The 21,483-nt window shown below is 43.7% G+C and overlaps 1 protein-coding gene across 18 annotated transcripts in view; it reads left to right on the plus strand.

The window, feature by feature from the left end:
- The window catches only part of Myt1l (myelin transcription factor 1 like), a 394,778-nt gene that overhangs the window by 269,989 nt on the left and 103,306 nt on the right, over positions 1–21,483 (plus strand). For 17 of the 18 annotated variants that reach the window (XM_026785931.1, XM_026785930.1, XM_026785939.1 and 14 more), the window contains one exon: positions 15,471–15,832. In XM_026785931.1, coding sequence (XP_026641732.1) covers positions 15,471–15,832 — 362 coding nt within the window. Of the gene's footprint in view, positions 1–5,375; positions 5,472–15,470; positions 15,833–21,483 lie in introns of those variants that run through there. The other variant, XM_026785936.1, reaches the window with a different exon arrangement.

Consider the following 21,483-nt stretch of genomic DNA (forward strand, 5'->3'; position numbering starts at 1 on the left):
AGCCTAGAGAGATCTATGATATCTTCACACAGTACTTATAGAAGACTGACTGCATAGGTGACCCTACCTCAGGAAACATGAGTAAAAGTCAAGGAGATAGATAGCTCCTCCCTTCAAAGATCATGTGATACATCAAATATACCATATCCAGAGAGAGGAGCACATGTGTCCAGGGTGTAGGTGGCACTTCTGAGTTCTGTCATTGATTTTGAATACAAGGCAGAGACAGAAGTCTGACTTTATATGAAAGCCCCCTGATCTGTTCTACTTCCTGCCCCTTATAAATGAACTCTTCCCCAAACATGGGTTCCAACTCAAGGAGGCGCCCTGGCAGCAGTAGAAGCTGGAAGACTCCTTTCACCCCAGTGTTGGCTGCAGAGCTTAGACAAAACACTTGAGCCACCTTCCCAGAGTACGTTCATACACAGATTAACACCCAGTTTCTCCTAGCCATGACAATCTGCGTCATTCAAGAGTCCTATGATTCTTCACCTACCTAGAGGATCATCACAACTTTCTGTAGGGAGAGGCTTCCTTTTCTGTGTTACAATACCATACCACACAACACAAAATCTGATGGGACACTTGCTGCAAACTCAGTGCCCACTTATAAAATTCCTTTCTAGAGAGACTGTGGAAATTTCAAAGAAGACAGGTAACCTTACACGTGTCCATCTACCTGATACTAGCCTTTCACTCAATTTCTGGGAAATTTTGCAGCCTTGAGAATGAAAGATGCTGAATAGGGAAGTGTTAGATGTAAGACCAAGTTTTATCAGTGAACTATTTGAATTAGGTCCAGTTCGATCTAGATATAAAAGCACCTGTAAGGCGCTATGTCTTTTCCCACCTTAGTCCTGGTAATCATAGTCAGTGTGCTTTGTACACAAAGGAATAACCCAAGTAGGGACTTGGCTTCTCCATGAGGAGACACTTCTATCAAAGCTTCCAGAAGGTGTGATGATCTGAGCTGCAAGGGAGTTTGTGAGCAGCAGGTCTACATGTTCTGAGCAGCTGAACATGAGGAAGGAAGACGTCTTACGGTCTCTACTGCTGTGAAGAGACACCATGACCACAGCAACTCTTAAAAAGGAAGATATTAAATTGGAGTGGCTCACTTACAGTTTCGGAGGTTCAGTCCATTATCATCATGGTAGGGAGCATGGCACTACGTAGACCGACATGGTGCAGGCTACATCTTTATCAGAAGGCCACAGGAAGTCAACCATGACACTGAGAGTATCTTGAGCATAGGAAACCTTAAAACCCAACCCACGGTGATGCACTTCCTCCAACAAGGTCATACCTAACCCAACAAAAGTCACACTTCCTAATAGTGGCACTTCTTATGAACTTATGGGGACCAATTACATTCAAAACTACCACACTTCATTCCTGGCCCCCATAAGCTTTTAACAATATCATAATGCAAAATACATTTAGTCTAACTTCAATAGGCCCCATAGTCTATCACAGTCTCAAAAATGTTTAAAATTAAAAAATTCAAAATGTCTTCTAAGATTCATGCAATCTCTTAATTGTAATCCCCTAAAAATTCACAATCAAAAACCAGATTACATACTTGCAACATATAATGGCACAAGATTTATATTATCATTCCGAAGAGCAGGGAAGGGAGCATAGCAAGGAAATACTGGACCAAATCAAGACAGAAAACCAGCTGGGCAAACTCCAAACTGTATCTCCATATCTGATGTCAAAATGTTCTTCCGATCTCCAGCTCCATTCAGCTTTTTTGACTGCAACACATTTTTTCTCTTGGGCTAGTTCCACTTCCTTTTAGCAGCTTTCTTTGGCAGCTATCCCATGGCTCTGGCATCTCCGACATCATGGGGTCTTCAAGCCAATCCAGGCTTCACCTTCACAACTTCACACAGTGGCCTCTCTAGCCTCCATTCAAGGACACCCCAACACTCGCCTGACTTCAGCAACTTTCCTTAGGAACAGCAGCAAATTCCATAACCAATTTTTTCTATCCTTAACTTTAAAGCCAGAACCATGTGGCCAAACTGCCAAGTTTTTTTGCTTGCTGGGGCTGGAACATGCCTCCTCTTTCAATTACATCTTTATCAGCTTTCTGTTTTTGATTGTTACCTTCACTGTCTGAGCTTGGCTGTCTTTGAACTTGCTCTGTAGACCAGGCTGAGCACAAATTCAGAGCTCTGCCAGCCTCTGCCAGCCTCTGCCAGCCTCTGCCAGCCCAGAGCTGGAATTAAAGGCATATACCACCACACCTGGCTCTAAGTTTTTTTTCTAGTTCCTTTTCACAAGTTGGAAACATAGCTGGGTGGGTTCTTACCTTGAGATCACCACTCCCTGTATTCTCAATACTTTTATCTCTTTGAACATAGGATTTAGCTCTATCTACTTCCTAGTGCCTCTTTTCTGAATCTATACATTTTGTATGTTCATTTGATCAGCTTGCTCATTTTCATTATAAATCTTCATCAGAGTTAACATTAATAACCACACACCAGAGTCTATGCTGGGCTCTTGTGAGATTTCCTCTGCCAATTGAATTAATCCAAAACTCTTGACTTTATTTTCAGGAAGACTTTTCAGACAAGGGCAAAAGGCAGCTACATTCTTCACTAAAATATCACAGGAAAGATCTCTAGGCAAAATACTAAAAGTTTTCTCCTCTGAAACCTCTTGATCCAATCCCCAACAGTTTAAATAACTCTTACCAACAGTTTAAATAACTCTTAGCACCACTATCTTCCATGTTCCTACTAGTATGGTCCTTTAGGCAGTGCTTAAAATTTTCTACTGCTTTTCTAACCCAAAGTACCAAAGTCCAAATTCCTTCAGACAAAACCATGGTCCAACCTATCACCATAATACCCCAGTCTCTGGAACCAACTTCTGCCTTAGTTACGATTGCCATTGCTATGAACAGACACCATGACCACGGCAATTCTTTTTTTTTCCCCCTTTAGTTTAGATTTTGTTTTAATTGATTTTATTGAGCTATACATTTTTCTCTGCTACCTTCCCCTTCATCCCTCTCCCACAATCCCCATGTTCCCAGTTTGCTCAGGAGATCTTATCTTTTTCTACTTCCCATGTAGATTAGATCCATGTATGTCTCTCTTAGGGTCCTCTTTGTTGTCTAGGTTCTCTGGGATTGTGAATTGTAGGCTGATTTTCTTTCCTTTATGTTTAAAAACCACTTATGAGAGAGTATATATGATATTCGTCTTTCTCAGTCTGGGTTACCTCACTCAATATGATGTTTCCTAGCTCCATTTGCCTGAAAAGTTCAAGATGTCATTATTTTTTTCTTCTGTGTAGTACTCCATTGTGTAAATGTACCACATTTTCCTTATCCATTCTTCAGTCGTGGGGCATTTAGGTTGTTTCCAGGTTCTGGATATGACAAACAATGCTGCTATGAACATAGTTGAGCACATGTCCTTGTGGTATGATTGAGCATCCTTTGGGTATATACCCAAAAGTAGTATTGTCTAGAGATAGGTTGTTTCCTAATTTTCTGAGAAATTACCAAACTGACATGCAAAGGGGTTGAACCCACTTGCACTCCCACCAGCAATGCAGGAGTGTTTCTTTCACCCAACAACCTCTCCAGCATAAGCTGTCATCAATGTTTTTGATCTTGGCCATTCTTACAGGTGTAAGATAGAATCTCAGAGTTGTTTTGATCTGCACTTCTCTGATGGTTAAGGATGTTGAGCATTTTCTTAAGTGTCTTTCAGCCATTCCTCTGTTGAGAGTTCTCTGTTTAGGCCTGAACCCCATTTTCATATTGGATTATTTGTTCTTTTGATGACTAATTTCTTGAGTTCTCTGTATATTTTTGAGATCAGTCCTCTGTCTGATGGAGCACGGCAACTCTTACAAAGGAAAACATTTCATTGTGGTGACTCCCTATTTATAGTTTCGGGGTTCAGTCCATCATCATTATCACCATGGTAGAGCATGGCAACATGCAGGCAGACATGGTGCGGGCTACAGCTATATTAGAAGATAACAGGAAGTCAACCGTCACCCTAGGAGTAGCTTGAGCAAAGACCCCAAAGACCACCCTACAGTGACAGGGTCATATCTACAACAAAGCCACAACTCCTAATGGTGGTACTCCCAAGAGCTTACAGGGACCAGTTCCATTCAAACTACCACAAAGGATATGCCACATGATGTTGGGAAAGAAGCTGAGTCAGTTAGGAAGGAGTCATGCAGAGCTTCAGGTCGAGGGAAGGAACCACGATGAAGCAGAAGGCCTGAGGAGACCCCCGCATGGTCCTTCACACAAACTCAGTCAACGCTGCATGTTGAACACCCAAGTTTCAAGCCACCTCCTAAATAGTAGTGGGGAGCAACCATGTCACTGTGTTGTAGTCACTGTTCTAGTACTGCGACCAGTAGACAGCTCTTATAGCAGAAGTCATTCAGTTGAGGGCATGCTCACAATTTCAGAGGTTTAGTCCACTATCAGCATGGTGTAAAGCATGGCAGCACGCAGGCAGAAATGGTGCTGGAGACATGGCTGAGAGCTACATCCTGACACACTGGTTGAGAGAGAGACTCTGGGCTTGGCCTGTGCTTTTGAAAACTCAAAGCATACCACCAGTAACTTTCTCTATGTACTGGGCCAACTTACCTCTGAGTTGCATCTTCAGGAGTACACTCAGGGCCTGCCAGAGCTCACACTGGTTGATCATCTCTGATGATAGAATGATACCCACTTCACTATAGCCTCTGCCTTCTCATTCAAGGTTTTCATTTCAGACTTTGCCATTTTGTTTGTTTGAATTTTTCCATTGATGGCACAGTGTCACAGATACTTTACGTCATTTTCACCACAATAGCATCTAGCAAACCCTGAGAAACAAGCATCCCTAAAGGGACCAAAATACTGTGTATTGTATACTTACTCATCTTTCAGTTTATAAAACTGACCTATCTTTAAGAAAATGCGATGGGACCAAGGCACTAGATGTTGTTGTAGGAGATACCATGAAATTCAAGAATGAAGGGCCCTCAGCAATCAAGTGATATATGGTCCCTATTCTCTCACACACGTCTGTACACACACACACACACACACACACACACACACACACACACACACATTGCCTGCCCTCACCTCTCTGTACCTTCACACACGCACACTGTCCTCATACACACACTGCCTTTTCACACGTACATTTCATAAGCCTTACCCTCCCATGAAGGATAGATTTTAATGCCTTGATTTTCTTATATGTCGGCTAAAGATACAACCATCATAGTCAGGCCTGTAGCTCCATCTGCTAGAAGTCATGGTCGCAGCACCGGTGAAACCCTAGGAGTTTCTGAGCAATGAGGACTGTGGCACTGAGTACAGTGACACACAGCGTTGAATGGTCCTTTGCCAAAGAAGCTGTCACATTGTCCACCATGAATGCAAAGACACATCTCTCCCCTGAGCTGAAGATAACCCATAGAAGGTACTCTTTACTTCGCATCTGTGAAATGCAATCAATATTTGTTGTCTGTTTTTTGTGTTCTCAAAAACAACACGCATCCATGTTGATTTTGATTTTTGGTCTAGTAGGTAACCAGGCAGTTCTTTGAAGAAAGAAAAGCTGTACTGTCGTGTACATGCTCAGTCTTTCTGATCAAGCATATCAGTGTCCCTTGAATGCATGCATTCGGTAAGACAAGGTGGAGATGATACCATGAAGCCAGTGGTCCAGCTGAGTGACTGAGTTTGTCCCCAGCAGTTTTTATTGGGACATGTTCCTTTGTGCTGATGTAAACAGAGTGTCTGACCCTGAGAACTAGAAACGGAGACCATGGCTAGGTTCCTAGGAAACATTTTTTTTCTCTGATTATGTTCATGTCGGTTTTCATTTTGGCTGTGTAGAAGAGGTGTTTTTGACCTAGAGAGTCTAATTTAATGTTTGACCTTGGCCACTGCATTTTCTAGCTCCAAGGTGAATCAGATTGTTCTTAAGGTTCTTCCCCTGTACATGTTAGTGGTGTGATAGGCCACTAGGCCATATTGAAATGAACACTTTTGGAAGACCTCTTAGCCACTTGAGCTCTTTGGTTAAAATAGAATCTCACTTAGAGCACACCCCAGAAGTCTAAGGGCATGAATGAACCAGATTACTCTGCCAGTCTTACTGCTGACAGTGGCTTGGCTGTTGGAGTAGCTTTAACATCCTCAGCATTCTAATCTCACAAGTGTCAAGGGCAATCAATACCTTTTATGGAAAAGAAGCTGCATGCATTTTACTAAAAGAGCCAAGCATAAAAGCTTATAGGCCAGTGCCAAGTGTTTTTCAGTCAACCAGAAGTTCTGAAGCCTCCTTGCCATGCACGATGGGGACTCAGGATAGTTGCTATCTAGCAGCATCCATAGCCCCAAATAAAACTGTCCCCTTACTGCAGTGAGCCAGCAGAAGCACATGTGAGGTAGTCAAGGTAGTTTACAATAGATAGGCAATATCTCCTGTGCATAATAGAAGATAAACAGTCCTGAACTCTAGCCTGATTGGGACTAACTGGCTAGAGAGTCAAGAACTTGAGATGGACCTCAATGAGGAGTAGGAGAGGAAACTCCCAGAAGTAGGAATCGTAGATAATGGCATCGCAAGGCACCAGAATACAGGAAAGAAAGGAAGAGTTGAGGGAAATTTCTTTGCAATTATAATCACACGAGCAATTTTTTGGCAAGGGTAGAGTAAATGCATTTCAGATAGGCAAGGGTTCATAGCACATACCTCTGTGTACCCTGTCTCCGTGAGTTTGGGGCCTGGAAGATGGGCTCCAGTGAGGACAGGAAGTAGAACCAGCTGAGTGAGGAGCAGAAGTGTCCCCTGGAGGGTGTACACAAAGGGCCTGGGGTGAACAGGCACAGGCAGAGCTGGCTGCAAGAAAGCCTGACCTTATATGTATTATTAGAACAGAAACTTATGCATACGGAAGCCTGATACCTGAAGAATTAGAGCATTAAGTAAGACATATATAGAAAAATAGAAATATCCATAAATACAGTGATTATAGGCAGGAAAATATGGACTAGTATAATAGTTGGCACTGCTGCCTTGGCAGACCCCATCTTTAATGGTGGTCATTGGGATAGCTGTGGACCTGCCCATCCATGGAGGTTCGTGTGGAGCTCTTATCTCCCAGAGGGGCCTAATTGGCGATTCTTGAACTGAAAATCAGGGAGCATGGTCTAGGCGCTTATTCAGAGGTTGTTGGAGAAGCAAAGAAGATGTGCAGAATTACTGGTTTTTCAAGCCGACTCTTTAAGTTATATGCCAATAAAAACCATCGTAAAAGGCAACTGTTGGGGTGTAGATAGAATAGCCTGAGAAAAGTTATTGAAGGAATCCGACAGACCTGATGAAAGTTGTGACTCAGAAAGTGTACTTGATTTCACGCAGGGTTTTAGCAACTGGAGGAGTTATGTTCAGTAGAATCCCAGGGAACCAAATCTCTGCCAGCGCTGGTTTGGAAAATGGCTCAGATTCTCAACTGGGTTTCTGCAGTGACCACCAGAAATTTTAGTTTCATGAATTAAAAGCTGTTGGTGTAGGAGAAAAAAAGCCAAAGGTTAATGGTTGTTTTATACGTTATCTCTCTGAATTACTGTTCAAGGTGATATGTTTAATACTGGACTGTGTCATGTATGAACATTTTTTAAAGCGAAAAAGAAGTGTCTGGGTTCTAGACATTGATGTTTGTTTAAAATCTATCATTAAGAATCAAATATACATTTGTGAACAATTTTTATTAAATATTTTCAAAGTTTAGAATGTTTATGATTTATGGCAAGTTAACCTAATGGTGAATACGAAGTTTTCAAATAAACTAGCCACCTGTTAGCTACTGCTACAGGACACAGTTAACGAACAAGAACACATACCAGTGCCCAGTTATATCTGAATCAGACTTGCTAGTACATAATGAAGTCTATTATGAAGAAGTTTGAAATTTTAGCTTTTTAGCTGAGTAACACAGTGGCTTAAATTCTTTTGAAAGTATTTTTAAATGCTTTCTTGTACTCTACAGAGAGTCTCAAGAACAATCTGGAATCCTCAGTCCTGGTGACTCTTTAGAAGCCAATGTTGGGCATTTCCTGACTGAGTTAACGTGCTAGACAACCAACGTTGAGTCCTTTAGCCATCTCCAGTGAACCTAAACCCTGATTCCTCCTTAGTCACAGGGCTTTAGATGCTATCTGGGTCTCAGGGATGCAAGTGGGACAGGGCTCCTAGGGAACAAGAGCAGCCTCTCATTCGGGGGCTTTGCTCTCCTCTCCATGGATCCTTGGGAGCTGTGTGCCTTGTGTCCTTTGGTGCCTGTGTTTGCATGTCTAAGCCCTTCTCTCAGCAACTGGAGCATCTCAGAATCCCTGGCAGTCCTTGCTGTCTCTCTTTCTCTGCTGAAACCCTCTTCTAGTTTTTCCTCTCTGTTCTAAAATCCACATGCTCTGTGTTCTAGCAGGAGGATGGTGAGCAGTAGATCTAGCTAGAAGTGCTGTTGGAATGAGAAGCAGTGGGTGGCAATACAGTTTTTCAGTGGTGTTTTCCTGAGAACAATGGAGTGAGGGCATTGGACAGAATCCTATCCACTGATGGTCACCTCATACCTCATTTCCAGCCCCACCTTGCTGAGGACACCTACCAACTGACATCTACAATGGAGCACAAGTTTAGTGCACAGGCCTTAGTTGGCTTTTCTGTTCTTTCTAACCACAAATAAGCTGGTAGATATGAGTTTCCTCCTGGGTCATTTCTATTGATTTTTGGCACCTTCTCCCAGACTAGAAGGTCAGAAGCTGTTCCTGATATTGACCCTTCTTCTGATCTCTTGGGCATGGGTCTTGTTTACTCCATGCCCAATCTAGGTGACTTATGATTGATACCACTCCTTACATGTCTTTTATAGCCATCAGATCCCATTTTGTCTTCTCCCAGGTCACTCCCCATACTACATAGAAGAAGTCATCACTGCAGTGTGGACAAGGCCATATTTGTCACTTCTTACTCTCGTGGGGCCTCCTCTGATCCCACCACCTTATCCTGACCAAGGAGGACCAGACAGCTAGCACCACCCCAAGCTGTCTATCTCATGACTCATGATGCAGCTCATAGTACCTCTGCTTCTCTCTTTCTGTGTCTGTCTGTCTGTCTGTGTCTGCCTCTCTTTGCTTTCTAATTGCTCTTTGTCTCTTCCCATCCTTGTCATTGGCCCTCACTGTCTCTGCCTCTCTGTCTCTGCCTCTACTTCTCTTCAGCTCTCTGTCTATCTGTATCACCTGTCTGTCTTGGCCTCTCTTTGTCTACCTCTGTCTCTCTGAGTTTCTGTCTGCCCCCTCTTCCCCGTAATGTCTTCCTAGGAAGTACTCTCCCTCCCTCCCCTGGGGACCTATCTCTGCTGTCTCATGACATTAGGATCATGCGCACTGCTCGACAAAACGCTTCCTGAATAAATAAGCAGACAAACTCGCTCAATCCTCATGCAGCAGATGCTTCCTGGACGCCTACTTATTACATAAAAGACTTTATAGAGAAAGCACCATTGTTAATGGACCTTATAATAACCCAGTAAGAAATCAGGGCAGGATTAGCTGACGGTAGAAATCAGAAACCTGGCATAGACAGAGGGGAGTTATAAACCCTGCCCAGTGGTGCCCAGAGGATGGCCCGAAGCAAACCTCTGTCCCTTCAAGAGGGAATCAAGAGCCCTGCCTCACAGGGTCATTAAGTGGGTCTAATGGTGATAAAGGTCTAGAACCTCAGCAGAGAGAGTTCAAGGCCAGCCTGAACCTGGGAATGTAGTGTACAAACATATATGAGGCCCTGAGTTCTATCCACAGGACCATAACAATGAAGAAAATTAGTCATGTATGCAGTGAGTATTCCAGCAGTGACATTCTGGACTGAGGTGCAGAAATCAGCATCTATGGGTGAAGTAAATAAATGTCCTGCCAGTGGTGTTATAAACAGCTAGAGATTAGTACTCTGGGATAGTGTGACTTTATTGCAAGGTGATCTAAGCTTAACACAATGAAAATACCATGTGTCACACAGGAAACGGCTACCTGTGGCCATAGAGAACCACTGGAGAGCTCTGAGCTAACTTAGCAGTCGCTAGATACCTAATACACACAGCTCCAGGCGAGGCCACAGGATGCCTGCATGCTGTTCTCTCCTATAGTGACGGAGCAGAAACCATGTGCAAAGGAAAGGCTGCCAAGCTCATTTTCAGGTACACGGATTCTGTTCCTGCTTAGAACCTGTATAAGGAAAGCACACATTTGAAACAAAACAAAAACAAACAAAACCCGACTAAATATAACCCAGAATTTGGCCTTGGAGAGTTCAATGTTTCACATATTCAAATCCATGGAGGGTAAACCACAGCAAGTAACTTATCCTCCAGAAGAGTCCACTACAGAACACAGAGAACCAGTCAAAAAAAAAAAAAAAAGAGGTTTATATGTGTTTCAAAATTAAAATTAAGAGACTCTGGGTGATCCAGAGGCTGAGCTGGAGAAGAGTGCAGGGGCCATTGTTGGTCCTCACTGGTGGCTTCATGTGGCAGAGAGAGATTAAGACACAGAGCCCAGACACCATTTCTAGTTAAGCATTACTTCCTTTCTCTCTCTCTCTCCTTTCCATTTTCCCTTCTATCTGTGGACAGAGATGTTACACAGACTTTGAGGGCAGTTTGAGGCCAGTCTAGAGCCTGATTCTCAGTGGGGAGGCTGCAACTGTGATTATGCCTGGAACCACTTTATGAAAAGACTAAGGAAAAATTATAAACTTCTTTCAGCCAATGAAATACTATTGAACTATAGTGATGTTAGCAGTAAACTTACCTGCTAATGCTAATTCTTTGATGTTTCATCTTTGTATAAAAAATATAAATACAATCAAATTGCAGTGTTCACATTGTATTTTATGTGAACCGATGGGACTGGAGGAGAGGAAGAGCAAGTCAGCACACTACAAAGGAATTTGATCTCCAAGGACACACTTAATGCTCAGGTGGGCAGTGCTTGGAGACCAGGAAGGAACCTTCAGTACATAGCCAAGACTAAGTCACAACACTGCTCAGGTATGGGTGTTTGGCCTGCAGGACACTCTCCACATGCTTTCCAGGACCACCTCAAGAACCTTATGCTGCCTTCCAAATTCCAGGTCTCTCTGCCATGGTCCATCCTCACCTTCATCTCCATGACATCCATCATTTTTTTTACTTGCCTAGGATGCATGGAGCAATCCAGAGAGGATATGAGACTCTCAAGTGACTATCTAGGGGCACTTTGTAAGAGAATGATATTGTTTCTCGGCCTGACCATATAATAACCGTTAGCCTCATATAGCCCTGGATCTCCAAATGTGGCTAGTAAAGCCCAGAAACTGGACCTCCAGTTATCTTTAACTCAATGCCTGCAGATGTTAGGAGGCTCCCATATGTTAGACGCTGCAATGCAGAAACTTAAGAGTCAACAGAATACAGATCCTTCTGTCACATCACTCTGTGGAGCAATAAAGGCATCACATGACCTGTAACCCCACTGGGGCATGGTACACTCTCATCCTTCACCAGCAAGGGCATAGTGGAGGGTCCCATGTGTGTTCACTGGATACCGACCACCAGACAGGTTCCGCTGGCCACTCAGGAGGCACACACCTGGTGAGGCCACGCCATGCGATTCAAAGGATTAGAGAATGAATCCATGCGTTTTATTCTATGTAGCAATTGTTCTTGGCATGCTCTCTGCATATGGAACATGGGGAGAGAAGCCAGTGATATTAATTGTAGCCCTCACCTGGATGGCTTCATGGATGCTTCAAGCACTCTGCCACCAATTCCACTTGGTTTTCTCAATCTGACAACATCCGAGAAGGGTGATTTTTTTGTCATTCAGAAAGAACACGAACGTGTTGATGGGCAGACACCAGCTGTGCAGTTCACAGTGCTCCAAGCATAGGTGAGGGTAAAACCTCTCCCCTTCTCTTCCCATGCTGCCACCTGTCAGCAGGTGCAACGTCCATAAAACATGAGTCCCAAACACAGTCCCAAAGCTTTTCCAGGTCTCTGATGACCCAAGCAGGCTCCTGAGTCAGCTTCCAGCACAGGGTGCAATGTGTCTGGACTCAGAACTTGTCACACTTAAAGTGGATACCAGGAGTTGGCAGTCAGGGAGAGATGCCAGGAGTTTGCATACAGCTGCAGCGAAATTATTTTCACTGTGTCTTAAGGACCTAGAGGAACACCAGAGCACCAGACAAAACGAACTGCCAGGAAGTTCTACTGCTATCACACTGAACCCACATTTTCTGAAAAGCAGTTCAAAATATAAGTAGGCCAAAAGATGACGCCTACGCTTAAATAGTGTGTTTCAGCAAGGAGAATGGTCATCAGTGAGTCAAACTGACCTCAGAAGTTAGGGCTGTTAAGGTCTAGTAGCCATTCATCCTGTAGATGGGAAAACACAGGTGCTGCAATAGAGCCCAGGTGTGTCCAATGCAATGTTGATGAGGCCCAAGTGCCTTAGGACTCAGACCCATGCATGAGGGTCCTATGACTGGCTTGGAGTCATCCTCAATTTTTGTCTTCCCAAATGAAAGAATTCCGTCAAGAGATACATACAGTTTAAGAAGTTTATTTAGCAAAAAGGAGCAGGGGTAGCACCCTCCAGACAGTTTAGAGATGGCCAATGAGAGAGCCTGGACTCACTATTTTTGCAAAAGACTTTTAGGACTGTTTATGATAATAACATTTATGGAGGTAAGGTGTCCCTTTTTCCTCCCAAGGGATAGTGAACCAGAAGGATCTCCCTTTTAGGCTGTTTCTTCCCATAGTCCTCTTGAAAAGCCCACAAGTATGGTGAAAGCAACAATGTAAATGGTATAATAAACCCCGAATCTTTTGAGGCTGCAGGCCCTTCTTTGCTGTACATACATGGCACCTGGAAACATCCTTGATACCTTATTTTCTGATATATCGGGCATAAACAGAAGGTAATTTCAAAGATGCTAAACCTCTAACCATCAGGAGACACAGATGTCAAGATTAGACCACACATCAATGAGAGCAGAGGCCATGGTACATCATTCTGCAGCAAATACTATCGCAGTCTGAGGACCTAATCATGACCAAGCACTGAAATCCCCTCCTCGTGTTTATTTGTACATTTCAGGATCAAAGTATCAATGTGAGAGGGACACATATATCTGTGTCAGCTAGTGCCTGTGAGGTACAAAGTTGAATAACTGTCCAAAACCACTCAACTGATAATCCCTGCCCACAGAAGCTTCATTCACGATGTTCGAGCACCACATACCCTGCCATGCAGGCCAACTCCAGTACCAACCCTCACCTCTTTTCATGAGAGGTTAGTGCTTCTTAGCACCATGGGGCCTCAGAGTGTAGGGGAGGCTCCCTCAGAGTACAGTGTGAAGAGCCTCTGTTGTCAGCCATGCAGCCATCCTCCTCAGTGCCTGGCCCATTCTGCTGCCCGGAAGCTACACAGGCGTCCCTTTACCGGCCACCTCCAGTCTCACGTTAGTTCCTCAGCCCAGCAGCTCACCACGAACTTTCCGACACACCAAGCTGATGGCGTCAGTAACTGCCTGTGAGAGCTCAGAGCGAGCCCCACAGTCTGCCCACTAAGTGGATCTGCCCCCACCTGGCACACCACAGAGTCCCCATTATTTTCCTCCCTTGTCCTATTGATCTCAGCTCCCTGGAGTCTGCATTTCCATTTTCTAAGTATACTGTGCTTTCTCTTGCATTTATATTGTTTGCAGATTATTTTGATGTGTACTCAAGTGTCTTTTTCTCTGCCAGATGGCATGTTTCTACCCTTCAAAGTTCTTCCCAGCATGACTTCTTTCTGGAGGTCTTCCTGGCATCTGATTGCTTGCCGCTTGGAAATGGTGCCCTCCAAATATTGTATGAGAAGATTCGCCACCCTTAGTTCATTCATTTGGCCTGAATTGGCTCGGTGCCATGATGTCCTAGTGGAGTATGTGGTACAGAACAGTGAGGGATTAGAAATGAAAGCACTGACATTTCAAAGTCACTAGTGGCCCTCACAGACCTGGAGTAAAAGCTCTGTCCCTTTGGATCAACATCTCCTACATAGCACAGAACTTCAGAGGATGGTACTGGATGGATCTGTGATCATGTCACCATTCCTAAGTTCCAAACTGAGCGTCTTAGGGTTTCTATTGCTGTGAAGAGAGGCCACACCCTGGCAGCTATTCTAGAGGAAAACATTTAATTGGAGCTATCTTACAGTTCAGAGATTTAGTCTATTATTATCATGGCAAATGGCAACGGTGTCAGCAGAGAGACATGGTGCTGGAGAAGGTGCTGAGAGTTCCATATCTTGATTGGCTGGCAGCAGAAGCTACTGTGTGTCACACTGAGCAGAGCTTTAATGAAGGAGACCTCAAAGCCCAAGCCCACAGTGACACACTTCCTCCAACAGGGCCACACCTAATCTAACACAGCCAGACCTCCTAATAATACCACTCCCTATGGGAACCATTTTCTTTCAAACCACCACACTGAGCCAGCCCAAGTCTGAAGGAATCTCCTATTGCACTGACCAGTTGGAAGCGGAAGTCACATGGCATTCTAAACACATTCATTATTTCCCATAGCATTTTGTCACTCCCTCCGCTCCTTATTTCTTGTAGCACATATAGGCTTTCCAAGAAAAAAAGAGAGAGAGAGAGAAACTAAACATGCAACATAGTTGGAGAATCATCCTTTCTCAGGGAAAAAAAATATAAGCTCAGTTTGGAAGAAGACTCTGGCCCAAATTCATCTTGATTTAATGGCAACTGGCAGTAAGCCCAAAGTCATTCTCTGGGAGTTGGGGGTAGAAGTGACATTATCCAAGACTGACGGTGACTAGTAGCCTTTAGATGGGACAGTATCTGACATCAACATCTGTGGTTTGTCTGCCTCTAGTAGGTTTTTACATCTGAAGATATCATTGTGGCTTCAGAACATACAGATCCAAGTATATCCAAGTGCTTTTAGAAGACATGCATTTTATATTTTCCATAAGTAAATGTTAATATGGTGTGTGTAATATATATGTAAACATCATGTGTGATATGGATATAGGAAACTATTTTTGTGATTTGCCTCTGAACATCTAGAAGAAGGGTTTCATAGCCATCCTCCTAATCTAGGGTCTCCATGCCATCTGGAATCATAGTAATAGTGAGTTAGATGACTCCAATTAGATGCTAATGGCAATTAGACACGTGAGCTATACTGCGAAGTCAGGTCATTAGCAGAACTATGTGTGAGAGAACAGTGATACCCTGCCCCTTTGCATTTGCATGGTGACGTTTATGCTCAACCCCAAATATCTGCCAGGCATCCTATTGCTCTGATTTTCAGGAAGTAACAAAAATCTCTCTCTGTCCTCTTTCTCTATTTTTTTTTATCAGTGTATATGGTTGTCCCTTGGCTAAAAAAAGGAAGACACAAGATAAACAGCCCCAAGAACCTGCTCCCAAGCGAAAACCGTTTGCAGTGAAGGCAGATAGCTCCTCAGTAGACGATTGCTATGAGAGTGATGGTACTGAGGACATGGATGAAAAGGAGGAAGATGAGGAAGAGGAGTTCTCTGAGGACAATGATGAGCAGGGGGACGAGGATGATGACGATGAGGAGGTGGATCGGGAAGACGAGGAGGAGATCGAGGAGGAAGATGATGACGACGACGATGATGAAGATGGGGATGATGTAGAAGAAGATGAGGAGGAGGAGGAGGAAGAAGAGGAAGAAGAGGAAGAGGAAGAAGAAAATGGTAATCTTTAAATACTAACAAAGCTTAGGCCGTGATTTCGAGTCAGTTTTTGCATGAATTTTCTAGTGTTGATATCATTGGCATCCTAATGATCCCAGGACAAAGAATTCTCAACACCAAATGGATAAACCCCCTACGTGAACTAAAAGTTTTTCACAAACAACTCCTTGAAGTTATCTTCTAGGCTTCAGATTTCTGACAAATTGTTATTTAGATTGGTTGTCATGGCAGTTTGCTGAGCTATTTGTGGCAAAATGTAGGAAGAAATCTAGTCTCTCACGTCTGGTGTCTAAGTTGTTCTATCGGATAAGTACTAAGATTGACTCAAGTGTGGCTACAGCCTTCGCCTCTGTGTCTCCAATACGTGGCCTGGAGAGGTAGATTCTATCTGTTGGTTGTTGAAGCCATACTTTGGTGACTGTCATGTGGTTAGAACGAAAAGAGATGCTACTTAAAGGAAATGGTTGGTGGATTGGTTGTGTGCTTCATATTTGAGAACCAAGCGGTTCTAGTCTGAGGCAGAGAACAGTGAGTTGTTCAAGCAAGGCATAAGCTTACTGGGCAGTGTATGGCTCGCTTCCATAAACTGCTCCAGAGGATTCGTTTTTGTGTCCAGTTTTCTGCTAGCACGAGACTCAAAATTAGGATTTATGAAACCTATCCTAAAAAGCACATCTAGAAAGAAGACATGGTTTTCTCATGATCCTAGATATAGCTAATTTTGTTTGCTTAGGGTTGACCTTATAGATATAACAAAAATGATGGTAACATAATGAGAATGTTTTTTCTCACCTTTGTCCCTTGGGCTCAAAAAATCTTCAAGAATATGAATTCTGAAACTGCTAACTTCCAGATACAAAGTCATTATCTCATCTATTAGAGAGAACATATGAACATGTTTAGATCATCCAAGTGAGTCTGGCATCACTACTCCTATGCACCGTCATAAATGAACATACCTAATTCCAAAGCCATGGCCTTTGTGTTAGAAATCATGAACCTTATTGGATAGTCCAACATTGCTACAGAGGCTTAAAGTTATTATGTTAATTTGCTACCCAATTTTTCTTAGGTTCTTTCATATGGTATGACAGAAGGCTTAACAAGTTACATCATAGCTCATGGCAGTAACTACAGCGCATGCTGCCCAGTGTGCTGTGGACAAATGTACTGATGTCACCAATGAGCTGCTAAGAATGAACTCATAGCCCTATGTAATGATATGTGGGGAAAGATGTAGAGGAGACCAGTTAAGAAAATATTCAGGGACAAAGTATCAGCTGTGTGCAATTCTAAATGATATCTTTGGTTGTCAGTGCTGATGAGTGATTTGTATCTTGGCTCTATGGCATCATTGAAATCATATAAAATATTCTCTTGCATTTTCTCTTCATGTTTGGGAAGCAGAAGACTTTAATGCTCAGGGTTATGAACATTCGGTATGCACAAAGAGTCTTTTCCAAATTTAGAATCTGCTCCATTTTCTAACTTAAGCGCTTCAGCTTTGTTTGCGTGGAGTCAGAATTTAGGTAATCTACCTTTTCAGTATACAAAGTGGTACACTTGGAAGTGCTCAGAAGTCTTACTGCGATGCATGACAATGTGGCCACACAGGCTTGAGTGCTTCTGACTTTAGCACAGAGATCCTGGGTGCATAATGAGCTCAGCAGCCAATCAGAACCAGGCAATTTTAGCTGAAGAGATTCAAGTAACTGCACATAACCAGCAGACATGGGACAGAATCATCAAACAGTCAACTTCAGAGTAACTACCTCCATCCCAGGTTTTTAAGTATTGAGCACACCTGGTCTGGTGTCTACTCAGGCTTCCTGCACATGTGGAGTATAACCAGCGTGTGGAGGCAGAAGCCTGTGTGAAGGGAGCAGGACAATCCCAGACACATAGTCAGCCACTGAGGAACTGTTTTCAGAATGCACAGCATCTGCTCCCCAGATCAGAACCTTCTTCAGTCACCTGTCAGGTGACTTGAAAGACCCATTGAATTACTGAGGAGGAGCTCAATACATGATCTGCTGTGAAACTAGTCTGTGTGACTTCAGTGAGGCCCATATGCCCTTGCCAACATCCTCAGTAGAAAGGAAGGCCCTTTGTCCCCTGTCAAGCACCCTCTCACATGCTTCCCAGATCCAGGCACTGCTCTCGTGGAGGATCATCCCCTGTGGTTCTGATTGTTGTGGGTGCTCTGGAGGGGAAGTCAAAGGCTTGTTTGATTTCCCAAATCTATGACCATCAGTGGACCGCACTATAGCTCAGCTTTGTGAACAAAGTTCCTGGAGAACCCCTCCAATGCTTCTGTAGTGGGGAGAAGTCTCCACTGCAGAGCCTGTAAGCTGGTGTCCCAAGACACTGTTTAACTAGCATCAGACCGTGATGTCCCAGTGCTTCGCATCCCAGGTATTTCAAAACCTGCCAGGGTCGGGAATCTTCATCAAAGGAAAACCAGAGCGTTGTTGATAGGCCAGCTGTTCAACATGATAAGACTCTTATTTATGTTCACACTGTGAAAATGAGGCTTTGGGAGGCAAAAATCCACCAGTCTCCTATCTTCATATCCTCACCGTACATGCCCTATTTTTTACCATACTGTGGAAGTCTGTGCCAAAATCTCTATTGGTAAATGCGAGCTTGAGACAGGATAGCCCTACCACATGTCTGGGAAGTACAGTGAATGTAAGCTTGCCACAGGATAGCCCCAGCACACGTCTGGGAAGCACAGTGAATGCAAGATTCATGCAGTATGCAAAAGCCACTTTTTAAAGTGCTGGTCGCAGTCTCTTTTGTGCTGGCTTTTGTCTCTATGTCCCTTGGTTGACATGACAGCCCATCATAGCAGACTGCAGCAGACTCCTTTGAGGTTGGCTGGACCTCATTCTTGCCATCTAGGTACAGACTGTGACCTCAAGTGAGAAGTATAGGGAACAGAGAACCTCAACAGGTGATGGTAAGTAGCCCATGCTTAGGTCTTGACAAATGCCATAGCAGAGCAGGTGACATACAATGTGAGGAAGTCAGGGCAGTGATATGGGCACAGGGAGAAAATCTGACTTGGCATCAGCCTGAGGACCAGGCAGGAAGCCTCAGGTTATCTGTGCTGATAACTATCCATACAGGAGTCACTGTCTCTTGGCTATAATTTAAAATGTTTATTTTGTTTCAGATAAAATACATTTACACAAATCATCAGATTATTATGAAAGGAGTCCACTGAATGTCAAAGACACATTATTTAGAACATGGGGATTAAGTATTTTATTTCAAAGATCTTTGAGCATTGTAGTTAGACATAAACCAAATTGGTCTGACATTAAACATCCTGTGAGTGTGGTATTTATAAAAAAAGAAATGTATGTTTTATAAAGTAGACAAACCACAGGCTAGTCTCTTGCATAGTCTTATTTTCAAAAGGCACAGCAACTATCCAATTCCATGTTTATTAAATGCCAATTATTTATCCTAAATGGGAGCTACCATTCTGTGGCATAGAGTCATTATTAACAGATTTGGCACATACTATGGTCAAAGGTCTTTCAGGATCACTATGATGAGAAAAACAAATTCACCGCATAGACAATACTCATAGGTATGGTATATTTCCACACTCCATCCACCAAAAAAGACCATTTAAAAAAATCATAGGCAGATATGCATATGTATTTCATATATACATGTATGCTTGTCCTTTTGAACCCGTGTTTCATCTCCCCATAGACAGGAAGGTGGATTCTCTGAGGAAGAACTAGGCTGTGTGTGGTCTAGACTGAACAAGGTCAGACTACTACCCTCCTTACTCTAAATGCTCCACTGTGGCTACTGCTAAAATGCTGGGGTTCTCAAGAGACACCTGCCTCTGGCACCTTATAACTCCCTGAACCCTGAAATCTGCAACGCTGTCCCCACAATCAATGTGTCCATCAGTGCAGGTGCCTCTTCAGTTGGGGTTACCCAGCCTTTGTATCCCATGTCAGGGTGTGGTATCCTTGTAAGCTCTTCCTGAGGAGTGAATTGTTGTGAATCCTGATATTGAGTACCTTCTCTAAAAGGCTAGACAGTTGTTCAAAGCCAGGCAGAATGAAAATCACATGGCTGGAGGCAAAGTGGGAGGGGCTGCTTTTGTTAGAGCAATTCAGCCTCCTCTGCTGTCCCTGAAGTAGCTGGGGGTTTGGCAGTCCACACCAGTGACAGATTCTGATTTGGGACCCCATTCTCACAGTCCTTACTATGAAACAATAGCCCTGTCTATGTGACTGTCTTTACTGGGGTGATCCACTCTTGAGTAAGTCCATTTCAATGACCACACTGTATGTGTTCTTCCTAATTGTGAGATTTCCTGGGGTGTGTTTTCTTCCAGACAGAGTGTGGAAGGCCCCACTTGCACTCACGTTCTGATCATGGGCGAGGCAGTGCCTGGTGTGGTCAGGAGGGAAGAGGATAAAGGTCCTGAGCAGTCTGCACTGAGGCCCCACAACTCCCCAGGTTCCCCTCAGGGTGCTGCTCTCCATGTTGATTAGCCAATTATCCTTCTGTATCTTTCCCAGGGACAGGTCCCTGATGAGGGAAGCAAGCTGAAATGCAGACAGACTGTGAAAATCAGAATTAGCCAGTCAGTGTTCTACTGCAGTCAGCAGAAAAAGCAATGAGTTCTGAGACCAGCACAGCACAGAGAGGATGTGTTTAGTATGCAAGGCTTCACCTGAGGAAGGCTGTGGTCACAGTTGGGAAAATGAATATGGTGGATTTATCTTCTTAAAATTAACCTTCCCAATATACACAAATGTCTTCTGTGGGGATCCTGGGCGTGCACGTTCACTGAGGTAGATGACGCTGTGGCTGGAGAATGAGAAAGCCTTCAGCCTCAAGGAGGATTTTTCTAACTGTCCATCCATAATAAAAGAAAAAATCTGGCTCCATGCCAATTAGTTTTTGCTTAATTATAAAATAAATTGCATCAAATTTTATGACTGTTTGAATATTTTGAGGCAAATCTGAAAAGGTAAAGAAAATGTAATGATCCCTGCCCTTAAGACGCAAACATGTGTGTGAAGTGCAGGAGAATAGCCTTTTCTGTAGTAATGAAAACAATGTCACATGGCTTCTTCTAAAGTCCACTGTGGAGAATCAGCAGTGAATTTGGTGTGTCTTGTTCATTTAATTTTTATCCTAAGTGTTATGTGGCCGCAGGGAAGCATGGCACCTGGGTGGTGGGGATCCCAGCTCTGTCCATGTCACTCATCTTGAGAAGGTCATCTAGCCTCTTAGGCCTCGTGGTGAAATAAGGCTCAGCCCTTCACTCTCTCCCTGTCTTGCTATGCAACATAAAGCAAGCACAAGACACAAAAGAGCTCTCACGCTGACCTGTCTGCAGCAGCTAGGATGCTGCAGCCATGATCAAAGGTACCACATGACAATGTCCCCTGAGTTTACTCAGCTCTGCATCTGTCTGGAGCCTGGAGCCTGACCCAGGCATGCTTCATGCCGCAAGCCTGCTCTGCCCCGGGGAATCAGTGTGCAGGACCATCCCCATGAGCCCCAAAGTGGGAAGGCTGTGCCAGAGAGGCAGGCAGTAACACTGCTGTCTGCTAAAGCTGTGTCAGGACAAGGTCTCAGGATGACTAACTGCAGTCCAAACGCAG

Source organism: Microtus ochrogaster, linkage group LG3 (assembly GCF_000317375.1).
Source record: "Microtus ochrogaster isolate Prairie Vole_2 linkage group LG3, MicOch1.0, whole genome shotgun sequence".
Taxonomy (NCBI): Eukaryota; Metazoa; Chordata; class Mammalia; order Rodentia; family Cricetidae; genus Microtus; species Microtus ochrogaster.